This window comes from Rissa tridactyla, chromosome 2 (genome assembly GCF_028500815.1).
Source record: "Rissa tridactyla isolate bRisTri1 chromosome 2, bRisTri1.patW.cur.20221130, whole genome shotgun sequence".
In the NCBI taxonomy this organism is placed as follows: Eukaryota; Metazoa; Chordata; class Aves; order Charadriiformes; family Laridae; genus Rissa; species Rissa tridactyla.
Window position 1 is genome coordinate 107,572,108 of NC_071467.1, and position 25,545 is coordinate 107,597,652.

The 25,545-nt window shown below is 43.1% G+C and overlaps 1 protein-coding gene across 3 annotated transcripts in view; it reads right to left on the reverse strand.

Moving 5' to 3' along the window:
• Positions 1-9,129, reverse strand: part of RAMP3 (receptor activity modifying protein 3) — a 54,520-nt gene extending 45,391 nt beyond the window's left edge. Inside the window, exon 1 of one of the 3 annotated variants that reach the window (XR_008464908.1) lies at positions 8,915-9,129. Coding sequence is in view for 2 of the 3 variants with exons in the window: in XM_054191864.1 (XP_054047839.1) it covers positions 8,915-8,966 (52 nt within the window). In the remaining variant the exon portion in view is untranslated. The remainder of the gene's footprint in view (positions 1-8,914) is intronic. The other 2 variants (XM_054191864.1, XM_054191863.1) reach the window with 2 other exon arrangements.
• Between the last annotated feature and the right edge of the window lie 16,416 nt (positions 9,130-25,545).

Sequence of the window (25,545 nt, forward strand, 5' to 3'; positions counted from 1 at the left end):
TAAACCATTACTCTCAGTGGACCTGAGGAGCAGAACTGAACCCCAGAGTAGCACAAATTCCCAGGTATCCCCTCATAAAGCATGCTGCCTAACCAGCAAGGCAGGACACATCTAGGTGCCCATACAGAACCCAGGGCTTCTCAGTTTGCACTTTCTGTATTTTCTTCCATTTCACATTTCTTAACACAGTTCTTTTGCTTTGTTTTTCAAATAGCATGTGCCACTAAAGGAGTAAGAGGATGTGACAGTGAAAGGTTTAAACTTCTTTCTTCCTTCTACCATCTACAATCTTCATATATTAACACTGTACTGAAAGCTGATTACAATTATTCATAAGTAATAGAATTATAGAATTGTTTGGCTTGGAAAAGACCTTTGAGATTATCAAATCCAATCGTTAATCTAGCACTGCCAGGTTCACCACTAAACCATATCCCTAAGCACCACATCTACACACCTTTTAAATACTAGAAACAAAGCATTTACTAGTAAGTGTTCCACAAAAAAAACCTTACAGTAACAAAGCCATACATAAAGTAACAAGACAGTAAAATCTTTGAATTAAAGTTCTCTTTACAGCCATTAGTAATCTCTGTCCTATTTTTCTTTCATGACAGTATCTTACTAAAAACATTTAAAAAGAGGGTAGTGTGTCTGACCTTGTTTTCTCAACCAGCCCAAGACCAAAAGACATTTCAACAACAGCAGATCAGCAGTGCTTACATTTACATAGGAAAATGAAGATTGTGCTAGGTATATGCCAGTTAACAAGTATGGAAAACCAAAAGAAGTAAACACTGTACGAAAAAATGTTAAACCATATTTCTTCTTGAGCTAAGAGAATTGCCGGGGAGTGCAGAAGAAATCATCCATATCGCTATTTGTGGAGCCAGGCTGAAACAGTGAACATGACCAACCCTGAAGAGCAGGCTCCTACGAAGATCTTCAGATCTGCACATTTTTGAGCTCTGGGACAGCTGATGCCTAGCTTTGAGTCCCCTGCTGCACAGCCACCCTATTGTGGTCACTATCCAAACCTTCTTCACAGAGGCTTTTTTCTCAAGCTTTCACCCTATAAATAATAAAAACGCCTTCAATAACTTGAGAATAAAGCAAAAGCTCCTTTTGGGGGTTACACAAATAAACATCTGCATAAAGCCAGCTGCAAAAAAAATTTGTGTCCCACTATTCAAAAAAAACCCATCAGAGTTAACTGTATTATTGAGTGACTGTCTCCTCAGCTAACACTTCTCTTTTGTAACCAGGACTTTAATTAAAGTGGTGGTGTTAGAGCTGGCTGCTTAGTTCTGTATAAAACCAACCTCCCTGCACTGCTGCAGGGGCCTTTTTGTAACTCTCTAGTGATGCCCTGAGGAGCAAGTGATGCGCTTTAACTCACCCTGGCTTACAGAAAATAGCACTCCATACAGCTCCATACAGCTACTTCATTGCATATTCAGAACTTTCAGCCCAAACATCAGGAACTAAAATGCACGTGTAGACACAATGTGACCAATATTGCCTATTCTCTATTGATCTATAGAACATAAGGGTTTAATTCAAACACCATCAGTGAAGCTGCAAAACAGTTTACCTAAACCTGACTGCTTTCACAGTCTCTTACAGGTTCTTCTTCGGCTGAAATTTTCTATGGCTTTGCTCCCATACTGGGGTGAACTGCTTTTCACCCTGAAGTCTGAGGAAAATCCTCATCAGGATTTTCCAGTCATGCAAGAAATCAGTTAAAAGGGGAGCAGGGAAGAACAAGGACTTCCCTCCCTCTCAATTTTGCACGTGTCAACAATTCTTTTCCTTACAAACTTACAAACATCTTTATTTTAGAAGGCTGTGGCGTGATGCACTCCAAGGCCAGAAGGAATCCCTCAGTTCATCCGGATCTACTACTTTTGTAACACAAGGCAAAGAAGTCTTCCAATAATTTCTGCACCAAGCCAATAACGTTTACTCAAGTGACAAGATACTCTTCATAAACATTTCCAGTGTAGATTTCAAGACTGCAAGTGATGAAGAATCCCCCACTTCTTGCAGAAGGTTTATTTTGGATGTTTTTTGCCAACACTTTTTATTTCTTCGACAATTTTTTTTTAGAATTCATTGCTTGATAAAGTATGAAATAGCTGGGAGAAGAAAAAAAAAAACAACAAATATGTCTAAGGCATACTCAGCATGCAACAGCCAAAATCATCAGCAGACCAGTATAGGATCAAACATTCTTAGGGTGTTGTAATGCATATTCTACCTGTTCTGTACTGCCCCACCAGAAAGGTAAGAAAAAGAGGAGTCGGAACCTACTTTAATTATAACTCACTGAAAATACCAGGCTTAAAATGTTATGTTACTACACAGAGGGAGATTCCACCATCAAGTTATTAAAAATATTTAATTAAATGCAAGAAAAAGAGCATTTCCAAAAATCTTAAAATGCAGAGACATGAAAACACAAATATTTAGAGGACCTTAATTCTCCTTTGATCTTTCCTCCACACTTTCTTAGTGTTTCTGGTTTACACTAGAGATCGTTAAAGAGAAACTGGACCAATGGTTATTCCCGCAACACTACCTATACTTCATTGTGCATCACAAAGTGTTTCATGGCAGAACACTTCCCACCCCAAAGGTACCCCTGCAAATACGTTCTGCAGCAACGTTAACTAATGGCAAAGGCTGGCGTACCTGAACACGAATCCAGCCTAGGTCCACTGGTTGAAAACAAGGAAGGGGATTTCTTTGATTTTTTTTAATACGATGCAGTAAGTTCTAACTCTGAGTTATTTTGAAGTATGTACTTAGCTTATAACAAAACTATATATTGATCTGCTTTTCTAAAAATAAAATAGGAATAGAGGAGATTTCACACACACTGTATGACAATCAATGTTTCTATGGAAATATTAGCTTGGAGCGTCCCCAAATTGAAAGGCAAAACAGATTTATTTTTCCTATTTCACTTGAACATGTAAGCTTAATGCCTTATCACAGTAAGCGTTCATCACCTGTTGCTAAATACATTTAAAGAAATTTCTTCTAATATTCAATTGGACAAGTTACGTTCTTGATACATGGAGATCCTTGAGAAGTAAAGCTGGAATAGCTCATGAACTCAAGGGGTGTGGAAGGACTTGCAGCAACTTGCCAAAAACAAATGTGAAGAGAAAATCAGCCCCATGTGGCTACCGGGCAGCAAAGCTCTGACGCCAAGGATGAGATACCCTTCGAGCAAAGGGCCCCCTCCACTCCAAAGGTGCCGAACGTATCTGGGTACCCCAGAAACAGCTGAATCTCTTCAGACAATGAGACTGACTGCAAGCGCTCCTGTGGCCTTTGCACCGCCACATCAGGAGGACACCTTCCTCACAGCCTCGAAGATATTCTTCTGTGTGCAGAGGGTGAGCAAGAGAGAGGACTACAGACCAAACCTGAAGTCCAAGAGCTTACGACTTGGAAGAAACCTGGGCTGTGTGTCCTATTGATGAGCACTTGAATGACATCTACAGGGTGCTATTTCTGTCCCAGTATGTTCGCAATACCCTATGGCTGTGAACTCTCTTTCCTTTCTACCATAGGCCGGAGGGCCAGGCAGACCAAGAACAGCACACCCTGTCAAATCCTGAACCATGTATTTTGAGACAACAAAAATGCCATAATATTTTCCAAAGATTAAAGTCTTTAGCGTCAGTGTCTCTGTGCACAAAGGGAGGCAAAAGAAATCTGTCACTTCCAACATTTGGAAACAAAATTCTGAATTCCCATAAGCGACAGTCATTAGTGGCCAATGTGAATTACAGTATTTCCTCTCACACCGCCTGCAGAATTTTTCCCCAGATCACGCTCTCCAAAATAACGCCAAATTAGTCACATTTATTGGGGTGTGAAAGTAATAAGACAGATGCTGTATTGTAGGGTGCGGTGCCTTCTACATAGTCCTTTGCTGACTCAGCTTAATCTGCTTAGATGTGAACAAGATGTGCTTTCGTCAGCCCGGTGCTGTGCTAGGGCCCCAGCAGCGCCTATCACATTGTCCTCTTCAGATCAGAGTCTGCCTGGCTTGGAGCATAGGTGGAGCAAGTGACACCCCATCTGCAGAAGGCCATAAATCAGGCTTCACGCAGACAAAATTCTGTATTCCAGAGGATAAATTGAGGCCACCAGCTGTTATGCACACATGCCCCTTGTCCAAGCCAACATGGTAGGTCACGTCAAGCTGCTCTCAAGACGAAGGCTGGGATGCTCTCTAGCCTTCAGACCATTTCTAACAGCACCAATGCGCTTTCTTTTAAAGCCTTTAGAGAGGAATGAAGCTGCCTCCTCTTTCCAGACTAGTTTCAGGGAGGCCAGCGTATGAACAGAGATCAAGCCTAAAAACTTGTGGAAAAGGCAGCTTTCTCCTATTCCGCTTTCCTTCTCCTTTTTTTTCTTCATATCCACCCATCTTCTTCCCAAATGACTCAGAAGTTCTTCAGGCAGCTTTTTAGGTTGTTCTAAATATACAGTCACATTAAAATAATGTAAATTTTTTTCATTTATATTTTCCAGTTTATCTCAACGCAAGCCGCATTGTGAAGAGACTCTTATTTTAGAAAAAAAGCACAGGCCGTTTTCATAAAACACAAAATAATACACTTCTATTCTGAAAGAAGACGGTTCACGCAACAGCTTTTGCTAAAATAAAAAGGTGTGAATTAAAACAGACTTCATTGTGTTTGTGAAAATCAATCTCTTTATGAGCCCTAAATGAGAACATGGTTTGTTTTCTTCACACCTCTCTTAAGCAATAATTTCAATAGCAAAGACACAGATGGTAGCAAATGTTGTTTTGTAAAGGACTCCCTCACTGTATTTCTTTCCTTGGTAGGAGAAACTGGAATTTCATTCGTTTGCCTCCAATCCAAGCCGTGAATCATCTCTGTTATCAGCAGAGAGGTGGGAGAAACTGAAACAACACACCAAACCGTACAAAAAACGCTGGTGCTGCAGTGTTTAAATACAACTTAATAGGCAGAACCTCCCAGAGTTCCCCTTGAGCCGACCCAGTCACCTTCAAGGCCCTTTCCTTAAAACCTCGTGGTTTTGCATGTATCTGTACCTATAGCAGTACCTGTCTATCTCGGTATATATTTCTAGCTTCAGTTCGCAGCCTCTGACAGTTTGCTTCACAGGTTTGGCTAAAACAAACCTAAAAGCCAAGGTCTCAGATCTCAAAGGTATTAAAAAAGCCTACCTACTACGTAGGTAGGAAAATCTTAATAATTTAAGAACAAGAGTTTATTAGCTAAGTGTTTTCCAGGACTGGACCTCACGGGTGTAAATCAGGTTCAGAAGGCCCATTTTCTTCCTTCCCACCTTCAATCTGGAGTTACCTTCAAACACTGAGTGCCATTCCTCCAGGCTGCTGGGACCAGGCCAGCTGGAGGTGGCATTTGATGCTCTGTGCTACCACCTGCAGTCCACTTGGAGTCACCACAGACAACTGAGCCGGGACAGAACATACTGCGGTTTGCCCTGTCAAGCGCGCTGAGGATGAACCTGTCTCCTGCTGTCCGTGCAGACCTCAGGGCAAAGGCAACACCTTCCCGAGAAAGGGATCAGGAGACACAGAAAGGGTGAAGGGTGGTGGGAAGGACGTCTGGATCCAACAGCAAGTTGGAACAGAGGTTGCATTTACACTTGGCGCTTTGCTTTCGGGATGGATGTTGACGGGGTCTGCTGACTGTCTTCCTGTTTGCCTGCTGTTGAAAAATGCGTCTTTAGAAAACGAAGCAACGTTTTGGTAGAGAAGTGTTTTTGTTAAAACTCTCTGGTCTTCCTCAAAATCAGATATTCTGCCTTCCAAAGGTTTATTTTACACGCACGCTCGCCTGGGTCTATTAAATTCAGGACTCCCACAATGGTTTTCCCTTTCTTCGTTCCACCCTTTGCAGCTGCAGAACAGCATGATATATTCATAGGAAAATAATGGAAAAAACTTTGATTTGCTTTTCAAATTTTAACCCAATAAAATTGTTCCCCTGCTTGTTTTTCTTCCTCATTAGAGTCCACACTCCCCAGGAGTTAGGGACACTACGTTCCACCCAAGGAGAGCTCGGAACTTTACAGAATCCAGTCTTTAATACATAGATTTTTCATGATTGTTTGCAGGATGAGATATGGTCTTTAAAATGGAAAGTAAGAACAGCAGCCTGGAGCCAGGCTCTGTTCCCAGCTTTCCAACTGTCTGGTTGTTCACCTCTGGCCAAAATCCTAAGCTTCTCTAACTGCTGAGAAACAGGGTTATGAAAAGTGATCAACTATAGACTTTGAAATCTGCACAGGAAAACTGCTCCAGATAAGAACCACACCATGTATCTCTCTGTGGTATACATACATATACTGAGAAAGATCCCTCTAGAATTTAAAAAAATATCCAGCTTTACTCTGGTAGCATCTTTCAACTCATATAGAAAAAGCACCACTGAAATGCAGGTGTTATGTAAAGGATGAAGGAGCAAATGTTTGAACAGGGATACCGAAACAGCAACTACTTGTTTAAAAGACCTACTTGGTCCGTTAAAAAGTCTTGGTCAAGCCCTCAAGTTTCTCCTTGCCTCAGTTTCCATGCATAGAAGCAGAATAAAAGAATCTGGTATTATGGTAAATACACTGATATTTCTGAGGTGCTTAGATCTTGCAGTAAGTAGGTATCTTCTAAGTATCTACAGCTCTGTTAAGCAAAGTACAGAGGATTTCACCTGACGGCTGGTGTTTCCAGCTCTGCATCTCACCCCATTCTGGATGTTATCAGCATTTCACAGGGGAAACCGCGCCGATGACGTGCCTGTGTACCAGGTACCTCAGTTCACACATTCCTCGCCCCTGATACAGACACACACTCCCCCACACACACAGCCACTCCAACTTCTCCTATAATCGCTGAGCTTCCAGCAAGTGAACAGACTGCCTTTTTTGCCATCCTCACTAAGGAGGGACTACACAGCAGATGGTTCTACATAGTGATAATGTTTCAAGAGCCCTGGACAGAAAGATACGCAGCAAGCAGTGGTCCGAGGTTACAGAAGTACGGCCCCGGTCCCCACCCAGACAGGCTTCCCACTGGATTCAGCGAGAGCTAACCCTGAGGAATCCTGGCAAGAGTTTTACCTTAATGAGGGAGGTCACGGGTCTCTGGTTAATCAAAAGAAGCCATTAGGAAAAAGGGAGGAAAGCACATTCAATTCAAGTAAAAATCCTTCTCAAATAAATATTAAAAGTGTGTTTGTATTACTTGAGGAAAAATTTTAGTTTTCTACCACTTAAGGCTTTCCTTATTAAAAACCTCAATTTCAGATCATAAAACTTTCAGGGCTTTTCTATTAGGAAATAAGTCTAATTTCATTAGTTCTTGATTATATCCATCCTTTCCAATTCCAAATAAAATAATGCATTATCAGTAAACAGATATCTTGAAAATCAATTTTTCTGATGTTATTAAGAAAGCAACTAGAACAGTCAAAAATGTCTAGCACAATTGATTTAACTGTGTCTCTCAGGTGAAAAATGTCTTTCTGTAGCTTTCTGAGCTACATTGTCCCTCAGTTCACTTATTCTCTGAAAATAAATCTCCAGTGAGCAATTTTGCTTTGTAAAACTCACAGAAACATCAGGATGCCTCCACATACAAAAAGATTACTGCCCCGTTCCCTAAGTTCAAGACTGCATAAATCTTTCACGTGTCAAGACAGGTGTTGGCCATTTTTTTTTATTCCTTTTCAGCTGGGAAATAACAAAAAATCTGAGCAATTAAGGTAAAATATTAGCAGTCCTCAAGCCACAGAGAATCAGAAAAATTATGCATTTGACATGACATTCTTTTGACAGGTCAAGACAACGCAACTGAATACAACTATCCACTTCTTTGTGGGTCTTTTCATAGAAAGATGTTCAGTGTTTACCAGATTTGTAAAGGGAACGGGCATAAAGTTAGCAAACAAAGTTATAAAGTCCTCAGATAAACCTCCTAAACGTAGGAGGCCTGATTTTCTTCTCCCCTATCTGTGACTCGTGGGGAATTAACTACATCTCTGGGTTTACTATTGAGGGAAGATCAGAACTGACTTCTCCCAGCAACTCTTGACCCGGCTGCAACATATTAGATCTGGGAGTCAGGGAGTCATAAAACAAGCTACCTGACAAGGAAAAAAATAAATAAATAAATAGTTTTTCTAGCAGTAGAGTTACTATTATAGCAAGTGAAAGATCTGAAGGATATCTGCACTTTTACAACTGCCTGTTCGTAACTCAACCACTCTTAACGCTAATCAACCCCTCGCCTGCAACGGAAAGAAAACCTTCCCCAACGGCCAAACCTGCCTCCCCAGCATCGGATTTGGGATACGAGACGGAAAGCCTGGAAGTTGGCGAGATGTTTTTCTCCCTGGAGGGCTGCGCGCCCTGTGCCGTGTTTCGGGGCTACCCCCCCTCCGCCTCCCCGCCCCGGCGGCGGGATGCTGGGCTGCCGCGCCCGGCCCGCGCTGCCCAAACGCTCCCGCCGCGGAGCCTCCGCTCTGCTCGGGACGGAGAGCCCCGGGGGACAAGCAGCCCCCCGCAGCCCGGCTAGACCCACCCGCCGGGCCCTGCCTGCCTGCGCCCCGGCCGTGCCCGCGAGGGACCCCCCGGGGAAACCTCCCCCTTCTCAAGGGATGCTATTGCAAAGGGACGGGGGAGCTCACACCTCTCCCGAACTTCACCCCCCGCGCCCCGGCACAAACCGCCGCCCGCGGGGGCCGCGCACACGCCGCGAGGATGCTCGGCCGGTCCCCGCCGCCCCTGAGGAGGGCAGCCGCCGGCGTCCCGGGGCGGTAGCGGCGAGCCCCGCCGCACGCTGCCGGGCCGCCCCCGGCCAGCCCCCCCCGCCACTTACCCCACAGCAGCAGGACGGGGAGGCGCCGCCGGAGGCAGCCGGGCGCCTCCATCCCGGCGCGGGCGGCAGCGGCGACGAGGGGCCGCGGAGGACGGAGCCCGCATGGGGCGGCCGGTCCGCAGCCGCGCAGGGCCCGGGCCCGCCTCAGCCCCCCCGCCGGGGAGGCTCCTCTTCATGCCTCGGCGTCCAGCCCCGGGCTGCGGCGGCGGCGGGGGCGGGCGCGGAGGGGAGCAGCTCCCCCGCCCCCGGGGTGCTTCGGAGTCGGAGGGGGGGCGGACCCTGCGGCCAGGCGGGGGGCGGGCTGCGGAGTTGGGGGGGGGGGGGGCGGGCGTGTGCACGCGCGGGAAGAGTGCGCGTGCGAGTGCGCGTGCACGCGTGGGCACGCGAGCGCGAGGGCAGCCACCCCTCCGGGCCCTCCGAAACCTCGGCGGGAGGGATGGCCCTCCCAGCCCACGGGGGCGGGTGGGCGTCTGAGGGGGAAGGACCCACGGGGAAGGGTCCGGCCCCGAGTTGCCCCCTCGTCCCCTGCCCCGGGGAGCCGGAGCAGCCTCTCCCCTCCTGTCACAACACAGCAGGGGTGAAGGCGTGAGGGGCTGGAGGGCCACCTGCGTTAGCCCACCTGCAGCCCTTTCAGTTCGGCTTGCACTTAGAGCTGAACGCGGGCAGCGAGCTACCCTCACCCCACGCAGGGCCAGAGCACGGTAGCCAGGACCTCTGAGGAACTGCTTAATGTATTTTTATGTTGCCATTCCGTCTCTGCGCGGCTCTGTTCAGAGAGCCTGTACAGCTCTCTGCAGCTCCTCATTTTCATCAATATTTAAGGACTCTGTTCCTGGAGCTCTCTCTCGAGGAAATTAGCATCTCCAGCAAGAAACACCAGACCGAGAAGCTGCTAAGGAAGCCTTTTCTTAGCTAAAAATAATAGTACTGCTCACTAATAAAGAGCCAGAGTGTGTTTCTAGGTACATGGACACTCCAGCTCAGTAGCTGCCTTTCAGCAGAACATTAAATCACTGACATTGTTAAAGGTCAAATGTACTGTAAAACCTTTACATTTCAAAAAGATTTTCATGCCACACACAAGAACAAAGGGTGCTTTACGCATCAGTCAGGCTGTTCCCATTGACTTCCTACACCTGCATAGCAATGTGCTTCCAAACGCTTTTGGAGAGCCGGACCCCGACACAGTAGCAGAATTAACGCATTGCACGTGTCTCCGAAAGCAAACTGCTCAATACACAAACTCTGTTACCTAGGCCGACGGAAATGGAAAACTTGGGAAACCGCCGAGAAGGCAGGGAATCCACAGTGTTGAAATAGCTTTGCAGACATTTAAGTGTGTCAGTTATTAATGAGCCTCCTATCATTTTTGTGCCGCTTTTTTCCTCTTAGCTGAAAGCCAATCTTGTAAAATACCATAAACCATAAATAAACCATAGCTCAGGGAGATCATCCTTCAGCGGAGGGGCTGCCGCTTCTGCTTCGTAAGGAGCGTTTGCAAGCTGCCCCTGCCAGAAGGAACTACAGTGAAGTGACAAGCGTGAAGATGCATACACTGCAGACTTGCTATAGCATCCTTCCTAACAGTAAGATCTTGATTTCCCCTCATAAAATCTCTCGCGGGCAATATCTGAAGTTGCATTTAGCATTTTCAAGAATTTGGACTGGTCTTCAGGAGGTGTTACGACGTATTGTGCAATACTAAAAGTCGGGTAGACGTGGTGCTTGGGGACACGGTTTAGTGGTGGTTTTGGCAGTGTTAGGCTGATGGTTGGACTCGATGTCCTTAAAGGTCCCTTCCCACCTAGATGATTCGATGATTATACATTAAACAATATGCAGTATATTATACAGTATACAGGCAACATTTTTTGTCTTTTTGTCTTAACCTGTTTCTGGTGAGAAACTGACAAATGTTACAAGTGAATGCTACAGCTTCCAGCTATCAAGATTCAGCAAGAAACTCAGCATTTTACGCTTGCAGCAGGTAGTATGAAGGTCCAAAGAGGATCTTTGAGGTAGAAGAAAGCTAAAATTTATAGGTAAATGCACTAATTTAGAGCGTTGTATTGAATCACAAGCCAGCTATGCCAGGTGGTATCTTCAGCAATGTAATCTAAAATGAATAAGTCTGATTCACGGATGCATCTGAACAAAACTGTCACAGTGTTAGAACCATCAGCTGGATGGTTCCAGCTTTGGCTGTTTTAAGGTTTTCATTGAGACTGCCTCTCCCCCGCTGTTGCAGTAATGCCAACAAATTTACTTTACAAAGGCTTTTTATGCTGCGAACCTTTTTATTCTGCAAATCTGCCTTAGTAGCATCATGTCTCTACACCAGTAGTAGAAATTAAATTCACCCGCAAATAAAAAATGCTGTAAATGCCCTTTGCTGTGCAAAGCTCTGAATTCCATCCCCGACAACATGGAACAACAATAACCTCAAAACCATAATCTGTTCTAATTTCCAAACATACAACCTCCAGAGATCACACTAACCCCTTTTCCGGTACCCTGCAGACAGTGCTGCGATCGCATTACTTCAGGCATTGTTTCTATTTAAATCTGCTAATAAGCCACTGACTGAAAAAAAAAAGAATAAGCGCAATAGACAGGTAGGTAGTTGTTTCAGTCTGGAAAGTTCCCAAGGAGTCTGAGATGGGAAGAGATGGAAGCAGTCCAGGACAGGTGTTATTATGATGAGTGCTAAACTGGTCAGGGTGGTGCAAGATAACGTAATAAACTCTCCTGCTCCAGAGGTTAAACTGATCCACCAGCTACTAAAAAATTTAAAAAAGAAAAGAAAATTAAAAAGCCAAAGACATTACTCTTTGGAAAGCAACATTGCCTTTCCTTGTCACCTCGAGTATGGGCCCGGACAGAGCGACCAGTCACCTGTGTGGAGAGACCTTGCCCAGTGTTGGATGGAAAGTTTTCTTCTCCTCTTCCTAGCACAGCAATTTTGTATAAAAGACACATGAAGACCACATTTTAATGGGATTTCTTGCTGGAGTGAGGTTTGAAAAAGTAGGTTCAGCTCATCTGTGGTTTTAAACTAAAGTAGGTCATCTTTCCCATTCAGTGTGCTCCTAGGAGCATGCCTTTCCTGCTCCAGAAATTTAAAAAACTAAAAGGCATCTGTAGGTCATTAAAATAATTTCCTCCTTTATATTCTGCTTGTGTAATTCCACACAAATCTTTTCTCCTGTCTTTTTACCATCAATATAGGAAATGTACAAACACGCTAAAAAATAGATCGTTAAAAAAATGGCTTCTTCCTGTGACTCAAAGGCCACACTGTGGTATACTGACTGCACATAAAAGCCAGATTGATTTTAAGTCAGTCAAATTTGATGACCTGAAACTCTTTGTGCCTGTATAAACTGAAACAAAGGGCGGGGGGGAAAAGGATATTTTTGTATGTAAAGATCTTTATTATTTTACGTAAGGGCAGACGTGGATTAGGAGAGCGCACAAATGTTTTGCCAGCCTCCTAAAACTGCATTTTTGAAGCCACGTGTGAATGTGCTCTGTGATCTCAGCAGGGTTCCCACGAACAGAGCAAAGCATCTAAGCAGTGCACACACGTTTCAAACTGCACTCGATTTCAGAGGTGCCGAGCTGTGAGCGTTCAGCACCTCTGAGACCATTTTATTTTGCGTACCCAGCTGTGACATGACAGCCTTTCCACTGGCACAACTGAAGGAACCAGAACAGTCCATTACTTTGCTTCCATACTAGTTTCTAGGATGGAAAACTTGACAAGGGATGCGAGCCCAAATCAGTAAGAGATGGGGTCTCTCACTGACTCCCAGCTGCTTTTCTCTCGTCAGAAGGAGCATCCCAAGGCTGCTGGTGACTGCATGTCATACACGTCGCAATCTCTTCCCGTGTGCACGGCTGTTCTTTTTGCACATCAGGCAGAAGCTTTAGCGTAACAGAAAGCCTTTGTAATTTGGCCCAGGCATGGGAAACAAATCATGCCCTCATTTTTAATGTAAACATTAGCAAAATGTGCACAATGCTCTACTCCTTCTAGACTAAATAAAGCCAAAATTAATTTATGGGTTTTTAAACACTTCACTGTCAGTTATGTTCTAGAGGCCCTGAATTTTTACTCAGAAAATGCATTTATTTTTTCATGACAGGCTGTCTAAGCAGCTTGGGAAATGCCAGCGAGGGAATATGTAGACTGTCTCCATACATGGTTGTGTCTCTGAGAAATAACTCAGCTTGGAAAATCAGTCAGAAAGGTACAAGAAGAGAGCTGGAAACACACATGTGTTTTTCTTTTTAGAAATAACAATGCTGTTACGATTTCTCATGATATAAAATCTTACAGAGCTGAAGTCTGAAATCTTTTACAGGATTGAGTCATCAATGCTCTTGCAGCCATCTGAGGGCATATTCAAGGATCATTTTATAACCCTTGATATTCAGCTGACTCTGCAGAGATTGGTGAAGCCGCGCACAGCACCACCGTAAACCTACCTGCAACAGAAAGCAGCAAAGCCTATTGGAGTTCAGTCTGAACCCAGGGTTTCTGACTCCACACGTGGTACTTTGATCAGGGCAATTATAAACCAGCCAGCATCTCCTTAGCATGAAAACAGACTAATTGTCCTTTTTAGGTGCATGAAAGACTGTCTTTAGGACTGAGCAAGATAGATCCTAGGACGCTTCTTAGGTGGGAAATTCCATAGATTTTCATTCCATGGAAAAATGCAGTGCTATATTAAATGGAAAATATTGCCAGTAAACAAAAGGTTATTTGGAGGTACAAAGTGAGTGCAATACATGGCATTTCTAATTTTCTCCAGTCCTAATTCCTACTCTAGTTCTCCTAAAGTAAAACAGAAAATAAATAAAAAATAAAAAAAAAAAACCCCATGGTTTCATTAAGGCGGCGTTCAACTTGCTATTATATTCACACCGTTAGATTTCTATCATAATAAATCATCCTATTTTAATCTTGTCATCTTTACAGCCCCAAGGCAACCCCAGTTCATGCACAAATCGCTTACACCTCTTTCCACTGACACATCTCACAGCATTTTCTACAAACTGCATGAAATGTGAAGCCGGGCGCAAAGACTGCCTCGCCGCGTTTTACTTGTCCAGTTTCCCTTGCAGTGCAACGGTGCAGAACTCCAGCTTCCATTACTCGAGGACAAGACCCAGAGAGCTTCCCCAGTGTCATACATTCGCTTTACAAGTACTGCCTCCCTTTCCCCTGATTGAGAAGGTACGCACAGCAAATACTTTTCCTTCTTAATGCGAAATTCAGAGAAAATTCGGTGGCAGCGTGCCTAAAGCGTATCACTGACCGTCACTGCCATTGAAAAAGGGGAAGGGAGGACAGAAAGGTCATGTGTCAGAGACACATCATTGCTCGTGTTTTCCACCACTGTCATAGATCTTTCCAGAGTTCTCAAACGTATCCATTTGCCAGGGTTTTTTCACCCTTTGAGCACATACTTACATAAGCTTTGGGATTCCCTCCAAACGACTTCAATAAAGGAGACCAATTATTTCCCTCACAAAGCAATGAAACTACTGTTTGCATTTACGCGTGCATCAATTAAAGGTTTAAGTGAGTTTATTGCCCTTACAGAAAAGACAGCATCTGCTCGGGTTCTGCTGACCCCAAACGACAGAGAGTAGCTCAGTGTGCCAAGTGACCGTAACTCTCATTTGAGAAAATGACGCATCTCAAACACCTGGAGCAGCACACAAATAAGAACAGGACACGGGTGGGAACAGTGAGGTGAACGCTTGTCTTGGTAGTATTTGCTGTCATCACTCCACACCAAACAGCAGCGAACGCTGCTGAAACGGCTGTGCTCAAGCTCTGATTCACTGAGAATTAACCTACATTTTAAGGAAATTCCAGGTATTATTAAGAAAAGTAAAGTGTGTGTTTATGGATTAGTTAACATGAAATAATCTATCCTCAAATAAAAGTATAAAACACAGAAGAAAGGAAAGAAGATTATCTTTTCAAATGTTCACTGTTTATGAAGGTTTTATTCTTTGTTAATTACCTCTAACAGAATATCCAGCCCTTCATATTTAATTGATTTGCTGTAAAAATCTCTCACTGTTTTTAACTCTAGTAGTGCATCTCATGGAAGTATCGGTGAAATCTCACCCAGGACCTCTTCTTACCATCACCCCTTTCTGTTTTCAACTTAGAAAAGATCAGAAACAACAAAATGAGATAGCAATAGTCCCCGCAACAAGCTAAATGTACCGGACGTTAAACTGTTCCATGGCAAGGAAGTGAACAACTAACATAAATGAGCACGGATACTTTAAATAACTTAGATTAACTGAGATAGGCAGCTATTTTGTTGGTAGACACAGATGTAAAATATTCCAAAGGCGAGCTATCTTTACCATTGTCTCCTGAGATTTCTAAATCAGAGGAAGGATGTGAGTAAGTGGATGACAGGCACAGCAGGTGGTGTTCCACTGGCACGCATGTACGCTCACTGCCTCCATCTACCATATCAGTTGATTAATTAGTTGCAGCTCAATGATTTCAGGTGGAATTTACTGCTTGTGGTTGTCGAGGTCAACAGGAATACTTGAAGGAAAGCCCAGTGTAAAAAGTACAGCGCTGCACCAGGGGAAGCAAGGGGTATCAGATAATATGAAATCTCCCCCAGCCAAAAAGCCAAACCAAGATTTAAAGTTCGTAGTGAAGTCAAGCAGTGTTGAACACATGCAAGGTGGGGGTTTTTTTCACCAGTGTTGCATGTCATTTGCTTCAATCATCCATCAAAGGTTCAAATAAATGGGAATTTCGAAGTCGACCCAAAACAGAATAACCCAAACCAAAAATATACTTTCCGAAAAGTGCTTAAAGCACATGTTGGGGTGAAAAAAAAAAGCATAATTATTTAACCAAAACCACATACCTGTGCACACCATAAATTTGGCAACTACTTTTAAAAGACAGTATTGCCTCCAAATATTTTTAATTTGCTCTGTCTTCTGTATGTGTCCTAACTGTTCTTCTACCAGAACAATCTCTGTTTATTTTTTGTCTACTCTTCAGAACACTGCTATTCTAATTCTGAATAAAATACATGTCTATGATTGAGCTTGGGAGGAAAGCTTTTTTCATGGGTAGAGACAACAATTCCGTCTCTTAAAGGAACACATTTCCTTTAACAGATTTCTTGCAACATTTCTTCCTTTCCTGGAAGAAATGAATAAAAAAGATAAAAAAGATCACAATTTCCTGAACAACATTTATTTCATTTGTCTGTTTTGCTTAGTATGAAATCAACATTGTGGGCAGCATTGTGACAGTTTGTGGGATGGGCTCAGAAAGCCCAAGAATGAGACTGTTCCTCAGGTGAACACTTCCACGGATTTACATTAAATGGGTCTGTGTAAGAGATGGGCACAGATGTTTCCTGCAATAATATCATATAGATTTACTTTAGTCAATTAATTCATTCTGGAAGCTAGCAAATATTAACTACTTGATAGAAAGGCTTCCATTAAAGTAAACTTCAAAAGACGCTGATCTTCCTTCATGGATTATAGAAAAATGTGCTGTTCAAACAGTAACTGAGAAGACCCAAGCAAAGAAGCATTAATATTATCTAGGGATCATATTAATGGATTTCCTTAATCAAAGAAATCCTTTGAAGTGAATTACCTTGACCAAATAAGAGAAAGTAGTTATCCGTCCGGAGATGATATGGGTCATAATGGATAGGATGCCAAACTCTACCAGTGAGAGACACCCTGTGGTAACAGCCTAAAATGTCACTCTTGCAGTCGCCTGCAAAGAAACGGCAGAAGAATGAATGATTTACGATGATTAAATAATAGATTATAAAGCCACCTCTTTTAATAATACATGTAAAGACAGCACAGATCTGAGGTAAAAGTGGTGATTTCTCTTTCCAAAATGCTGCTCACAAATGGAAGTGTTGATCTTTCTCATGCCTTTCTTTCCCACTGCCTGAGGTGTGACTCTCTCCATGCAGCTGGAGCTCTCGTTCTGTCTGTCACATCCCTTATTAATTCAATTCACAGGAACCACTTTTGCCATCAATTCGCACACTCCCACCAGCTCATTACATTAAGGAAATCCTACCGCTTGAATTTGTTTCTTCAAACTTCTTGTCTTCATTTACAAGATCCTTCAAAGCCCTCTCCTCCTCTGCCTCTTGATGAAACCTTTGTATGTTTACATTACCCCTCTATTATTATTATGGTTACATTACCCCTCTATTATTACTCCATAATTCACCAAAAAATAAAGGATATGAAGGAAAATGAGGCTCCCCCAACTGTAAGAGCCACAAGGACTCACATCCACGGAGGTCACCGTGGCTTTAGTCAGATGTGGTACCATGATGTGCCCAAGCTGCGCGATGAGGTCTCCTCACCTCCTTTGCCCTCGGCTCTACTCTGCTGCTCTCACCCAGGGAAGGCCGTGCAGCAGACATGCCCCAAAAGGTGGCAGGTTAAGCTGCCCCCCCTCCGCAATTAGGAAAGCAGCTAGGCCCCAGCCAAACTGCTCAAAAAGTTCTGCCCTCAGCAGAGCAGAGAAGCCGCCCCGTGCTCCTCTGCACATGTTCAGAGATGTCTCCGAAATGGCAGGACGGGGTAGGGCTGCTGCCAGGCAGGTCTTTTTTCTAACCCGGACAAAGCTCTGGGAAGGCAAGAGATAAGACTGGTTTATATTTTCTTCCAGATCTACCAGGCCAGCTAAACATACAGCCTCTCCTTTGCCCTGTTTTATCAAAATGCACTTAACATAAATAGTTTAATCCTATGGAGGTGGGAGAATGAGAGGCTAACCTGGATCGTTTTCACAGAGAAGGGTTCAGGGACAAGTACACGTACCTTTATACTGGCAGCTCCAATGTACTGAATCTCAGGCCTCACTTAAACCAGTGTGACGGCAACTAAAATACACAGACGAAGAAAAAAACTGCAGCACTTAAAGAATCTGGAAAGATTATTTAATTCTCAAGGCATAAAAAATTAAATGAAAAATTTCTCTGATACGTATATATATCTCTCTCTCTCATTTAAGTTGTTCCATTAAAGGCGTATTTCTGAACATAAACAGCATCAAGGTAAGCTGTAGTTTAAGAAAATCAGCTGCAAATCATACGGCTGAGCAGCATGTTGCCTCTACTCTGCTGTCTTACATTCTGCATGGTAGTGCTCCCAGGCAAGACCATGAAGACCACTGACTCAAAATCCTCTGACTCATTTCACTCAATAGCTTGGGATAAATGTCCACCACCTTCCAGAACTGCAATGGTAAAACCTCACGCATTATTCCACCCACATTTCTAATCTTGACAGGAAACAACACACTGACAATATTTTTTAAAATTTCAGCTCCCTCTACTGTGCAAATATATTTTTTTTAAAAAGAAGCTTAGTGTTTTGTTATTTAAAACAATGTGGGAAAGGAAAGATTTAGACCAAAAGTTATGTAAGAAAATACTAAAAGTTATTTTCTTGTTTTCCCTTGTGTTGAGCAGCTAGGTTTTGAGCTCATTCTGTGTTGATATCCAGGAATAAGGCAACATACACCTAATCTTATGTTAACCTGGAGCACGACATCGCAGTAGAGGAGCTGGCCAAGCCTCACTGCAGCCGCTACATACCCCTTTAAAAGCTCAGTCAGATGCACTGAACAACAGTACTTAAAGAACTTCATGACAAAGTGATGGGGCCACATCAATTTGCTTCAGTATACATGCCCTGGAAGTTCTGAAGTTTCAGCCTGAGAATACAGGAAGGATAAACTCCTGTTTTGAATCTACCGAGTGGGACAAGCTGAGCTGTGACTTGCAGGAGAACTGTGCTCCTCTGAGACTTCTCTTCCTTGTGCTCCTCCCTTCAGGTAGAAATATTGTGAGAAACAATTTCACAAGGTAAGCCCAAAAAGCAGTCTTCCAGCATGAAAAATGTTCGTGCAAAACATTGATTTGCTTCAACATACACGTTTTGTCTGTGAACAGCTGCTTCTGTATACATCATCACAAAATATCAAACCACTGCAAAAAAAAAAAAAAGGGAATACATCTTTTACCAAGCATCAATGAAGCTTATAGTTCTGCTTCATTAGGAGCGGGTTAGCTGTTCCTAACAATGGAGTAACAATAATGAGAAGCATAACCAAGGCTGTCTTTCAGTTTGTAAAAACTCCTACAAAGAGCAAGCTCTAACCAGTTAACCCAATTCTGAGTCTTGGATCTCAGGCCCAAGAGAAACCTTCAACCCAATGAAGAACATGATGGAAAAAGAAAAGGCAGTGGCTCAGGGAGTGATTTGCCACAGTACACAGCAGAGGCCTTAGCAGAAAGAGACCATTTCTGATTGAAAGCATTTAAGCTAGAAATGATTGAGAAGCGGGAAAAAAAATATCACCATCTTCTTTTCATTATGAATCCCTAGAGCATACATGTGCCTTTAGAAGTGTGAACAAACATTTTCACTTCTGGAATTTAAAATACCTGAAGTTGGGAACAAGGTGGAGATTTGCTCCTGTTCCATCCAAAGAGAGATGATTTGTCTTTGTTCTGGATGGGCAATGGTGCTCCACTTATAATCTTGTGATGCTACTTCGCATAAAGTCTCCACATCCTATTTTGAGATTATCTCTAGGATTATTTTGTAAAAACTCCTTGGATAAAATTAAGCAGCATCAACGTAGTTGTACCTTAGACAACAAACTATCTTTAACCCCAGGACCTGGAGGAATGATGGAGAAGATCATGCTGGGTGCTACGGAAAAACTTTTAATGAAAAATGCAAACGAGGCACAGTCAACGCAGGTTCACAAAGAGAAAGTTCTGACTAACTAATCTGATATCCTTCTATGATAAGGTCACCCATCTTGGGTGAAGGGAAGTTGGTGGGTGTAGTTTTTATGAGTTTTAGGAAGGCTTTTGCTACTGTCCCTATCTAGTCATGTTGTCCAGCTGTGAGATGAGTGGTGTGCTGGGTGAAGAACTGGCTGAACAGGAGGGCTCAAAGGGTTGCAGTGAATGGGGCTACATCTGGCTGGCAACCAGTCACCAGCGCTGTTCCACAGGGCTCAATTCTAGGGCCAGTTCTGCTCAATATTTGTATCAATGATCTGGAGGCAGGAGTTGAATGCACCCTTAGCAAGTTTGCTGACGATACTAAACTGGGAGGTGCTGTTGACTCTCTCAAGGGACAAGAGGCCTTGCAGAGGGATCTGGATAGATTGGAGCATTGGGCAATCATCAATGGCATGAAATTGAACAAGTTGAAATGGCGGATTCTGCACCTGGGACGGAGTAACACCGGACACAAGTCTGACTTGGGAGAGGGATGGCTGGAGAGCAGCCCGGCAAAAGGGGTCTGGGGGTGCTGGTTGACAGGAGGCTCAGCAGGAGTCAGCAGTGTGCCCTGGCAGCCACGAGGGCAAACCCCATCCTGGGGGGCATCAAACACAGCATAACCAGCCAGTCCAAAGCAGTGATTATCCTGCTTGATTTAGTGCTGCTGCGGCCTCACCTTGAGTACTGTGTGCGGTTCTGGGCCCCACCATTTAAAAAGCATGTAAAGGTACTTGAATGCATCCCGAGAACAGCAACAAAGCTGGTGAAAGGGCTGGAAGGCATGTCCTCTGAGGAGCAACTGAGGGCTCTGAGTTTGTCTAGTTTGGAGAGAAGGAGGCTGAGGGACAACCTCATTGTTCCTTACAGCTTCCTGAGGAGGCGAAGGGGAGAGGGAGGTGCTGATCTCTTCTCCCTGGGATCCAGTGCCAGGACGCGTGGAAATGGCTCACAGCTGCATCCGTGAGGGGAGGTTCGGACTTGACACAAGGAAACATTTCTTTACTGAAAAGAAAAAAGGCTCCTCAGAGACTTCTCTTCTCCAGGCTGAACAAACCCAACTCTCTCAGCCTGCCTTCCTAGGAGAGGTTCTCCAGCCCTCTGATCATCTTCGTAGCCCTCCTCTGAATTTGCTCCAACTGGTCCATGTCCTTCTTATGCAGAAGGAGGCAAAAAAAACTCCAGGGACACTTGCTAGCCCACTGTGGGGGAAAAAAAGCCTTCCACCCCCCAGCTGCAGGGCACAAGAGGCCATCGTCGTGGTGCATGAGCAGCAGGCAGTAACCTGGCCACTATGGAGCAGAGGGGCCTGACAAATGGTCATGCTCAATGCTGCAGAGGAAGGCAAAAAAACCCTTGGTACCGGTGCCAATCTGCTCTGGGGGAAAATTCTGTTCTATTCTATGATGCTGTGTTCTGTTCTAATGTATTTTTCTTTTATAAGTGTTATTGTGCTGCTGAACAAGTAAGAAAGGTGGAGGAGAGAGGGGAAGAATTAACATCCTGCTGCAACAAATTATGTTTCCAAATAGCAACTGTCCCACAGAGAAAGAAGCATCTCAGTATCCCCGTTTGCTAATGAACATTGATTACATCATTGCTTTAGAAATGAAAAGCCAAAACATCTGGGTTCAAGTGGTCAATTCATTAAAATGCAAGGACTGTGCAGAGAGCATTTAAAGGCTGGGAAAGCTAACCATTTACCTGGTGAAGAAATCAAGAGTTTCATGAAATCCCATCTCTTCAATTTTTTAAAGTTGCATATGCTCCTATCTATGATGAAATCACAGAGAGAAATATGGCAACTTGGAGATATCAAAGCAGACAGCAGTTCAAATTCCCGTCTGTAAACAGCATGAAAATGGAAGAAACAGGCAGACTTACAGCTCTTTAAAACACAGTAAGTCATTAGCAATGACAGGGACAACACTAATGATGAAAGATTTTTAAATATCCAAATGCATTCACAGAGCTTCTGAGGTTTCTTTTTCCACTCATCCCTGATCCAGCTCAGGTAGAGTCCATCAGGTACTCTTTTGGAATTAACCCGAGTACAGAAGGTTCGTGAAGAAAAATCCAGAACTGCAAGCAGACCGGACGTAAACTCACGCCCTTGTCCCTCCAACGTGTCTACAACACTGGTCCTGTAGCACCCTCACATCTCCCAGCAGATAACCCGCTCTCCTCCTGCTCTGCCCCCACATTTGGTATTTTCCTTTGAACTCCAGAAAGGTTCACCAGACTCTCCATTGGTATCTGATCCATATATCTAAAGACTTTTTATCACAGACAGCTCTCTCCCTCCAAGAGCCCCCTGACAGTGTCCCAACTTCCGACTTTCTAATGTGCCCCTGGGAGAAAGAGGGAACATTCCCGGTGTTTGCAGGAACATCAAAGCACTCTATCTGATTTAAACCTCCCTGTCTCTTGTGCTCTTCTGACAGAGGCATAGGTTTCAAAGCCTGTTCTTTGAGGCAACAGCTACCACAAAATTCAGTGTCTTCATCCAGTTCATCAGAACGTGGCAATGGAAGGGGACTCATGGCTTAGGTGTCCCACCTGCCCTAAAATTCTCTGAAGTTTATAAAAGAAAAATCAGAAAATCTCTCTCTTTTTTCAACTGCGTCATGCCCCAGATTGATTGCAGAAATCTCAACTTTTACAAGGGGGGAACTTTATCCAATAGAAGGGTGCACAAATCCCCAGAGAGAATCGCCTCTTACACTGTGACAGGCTGCTCTGCAGGCACATCCCAAGGCGCCTGTTGGCAAGTTATCTTTCAAGGTGAGACCTGCCACGTTCATAAATTCTGGAGGCAAATAGAGAGGAAACCGCACATGGAGGGAGGACCTACTGAAGCTTCTTCTCCCTCCTGGGGTCTTGGTCCCCCACAGAAATGGATCATTATCTTACTTTGCACTTCCACATTCTCTTGCAAATTGGCGAGGATCTCAAAATGCAGCCTATGTACTATTTTTTTGTCCCCGTTGTGGGAATTGTCAATTTAATTTGATGATCACTTACTATGACCTGTAATCCAGTCTCCTCCATGGAGGAGTGGAGTGTTCACCTTTAAAAGTGTTCATCTTTAGTACCATACAGATAAAAGTACTAAAGACAATAACGAAATCTGCAGTGGAAGAGAGTTGTTCAAATGCATCACAATTAACAAAGACAAAGCTTTAAACAGAAATCAGAAAAAAGGCCAGAAAAAAAGACTAATTCTGGTGACAAAAACAGACCACATATATTTGAAAAAAAATGAGTAGTAAGAGGCAGATATGAAATCATGGCTATATGTCGAGAAAGAATATTTTTAAACTTATTGGAAAAGAAGGGGATTCTTGCAGTTCTTACAAATTCAGAAGTACAATATGCAAATAGCATTAACGAGGAAAAATGGTTGAATGTGAAGAAGATAAGTTAGGGAGCTATCAAGCTACTGTATAATTTTCTAATACAAATAACTAACACCTTTGTGTCTTTCGATATTTAAAAATAGAAAAAGTATTGAAAAATACTAAGTAAGGAACAATGCCACAATAGTGTGAGGGAATTGGACTAGGTGACTTCCATTTTTCTTTTATGATATGCACTTTAACAAAAGCCAAGATGACTCTCTGAACAAAGAGTCTGACAGGAAGAATATAAAAGACTCTGAAGATGACAGCCAAGAGGTTCAGAGCTTGAAGAAAGGTTCTGCTTAGATTAAGGGGAAAAAAAAAGCATGCAACTTGTAGAAGAAAGAACAGGTATTATAAGAAGAGTGAGGGGAAAGCTATAATATGTGGTTTATAAATCAGTGTAACAGGGACAAGAGATTCAATGTAAAATTGATCAATTTTCAAAACTGACTAAACCAAGGTTGGTTAGTCCAATGATAATAAACTAAATGAAAAAAAAAATATGAGAACCTAAGAAACTAAGAAAACCAGAATAATTTTTGAGTAAGTGTCTCTGGGAGTTTTGGGGTTTTAGTCACTGGCTCAAATTACGTGGCAATAACTTTTATGTTAAGCACAAGTTTTAGCATGTCAGTGTTAGTAAAATGATAGGAAAAAAATAGGCAGTTTTTTCTTTCATTTTTATTTTTTAACTCCTGTGTTTTTTGGTGAATGCGCACAGTTGGAAAAACACGTATCTTGGGATTTAGTTTTCAAATGGAGTTTCAATTTTGGTGGGAACAGTTTTTCCAACAAGGAGCGCTGCACACAGAGCATAAATAATGATAATTAACCGATGACATGAATTCGGAGCAACGAGAGCTACACTCGTAGCTCACAAAGTGCAGAGAAGCAAAAGTGCTTCTGTTCATGAATAACTCCATGTGTGGTCTGTTCCCTTCACCTGCGAGACAGTAAGGTTCGTTCAGCACATATTTCTGTTGAACTGACGTTCACAGGCCTTGCGCCTATGCAGCAGAAGTGGCTGAGAAGAGTACGCAGGTAAGAGAACTGAAAAGATGACAGTGAAAGTAGCAATTAGGGCAGGAAGGGAAAGAGAGGAAAGTAACTATCCCACAAAAAAATCCCCACAGTGATCAGCAAACAGTTTGAAAGAGTTTAGAAAGCTAAGAAGTAAACATAACCTGCTGGCAAATCTAACAGAAAGAAAGAAACCAAACAGAATTATGAAGAGATTTAAGAAACAGAAAATTCACTTGGACTCCATGACAGAAAAAGAAATAATCGTATCACAGGAAAAAAATATCTCTGCTTCCACTGACGAGGCTGGAGGTCCAACCGATACTTAATTACACTAACCAAAGAATAGCTGTCAAGGTGATGAATGCCAGAACCATGCAGTACCACACGGTGGCTAAACCAGAAATGTACTCAATTTTTGTCAGATCTGTTTCAAACTCTGAAACAATGCTAGAAAGCAATGAAGTAATCAATCTGTAGAGCACCAGAAAACTAAATTGCAAGGATTCAGTGCCTGAACCTTGTACCCTGGGGTACAAGGGTCCCTGTACCCTGAAATAGTACATCATAGATGACCACAAAGATTGAGATCTAAAAATCTGATGGAATTCCAGATCAGAAAAGAATATGTTGAGATAAGGATAAAAAGTGAATGACATTGAGGCATAAATAAAACATATTTAAGTTTTTTTGCTCTGAAAATTCCTGTTACAGTCAGGGCTTCAAATTGATATTAGTATTATTCTTACCATTTAGTATTACATCCATTTTTCTGGCATATAAACTAACCAGAAGGTCACACGACTCGCCTTGAGTCATGCATCAAATCATTTGCATCATCATCAAATCATCACAAGTGAAGATGAAAAAAGCCTTTCTTCTAAGCTTCTTCTGAATCCCAGAGTAATCTCTACTTTTACTGCAAAAACGTGATCAGTGCAGGGCCAATGACAACTGAGTTTTTGACTTATCATGGCCATCTTACAGCCTTCCTCAGTAAACTCTTCCCTGCCTCCCTCAGTTAAAAATAATACAATGCATTTTCTTTTTTTTTTTCACTTGGGAACCAAGAGATTTTATGTCCCTGTGGGAAACTGATGTTCTAAAAAATTTGCTTGTCTGGTATTTGAATTACCACAAAGTTGCCTAAGCTATGGCTTCCCTGTTGGCTGCCAGCATCAATCTCGGAGCACTCAGATACACTTACTCAGCTTTTGCCATCTTACCCAACTGCTGTGGCCTGCCTTCTCAGGACTCAAGTGTCACATTTGCATTGATGCTATGATGGGAGAAGTGGATCATGGAACACGTGGAACTAGGAATATTTTCTATTAAACACTAGGGAAAGGCT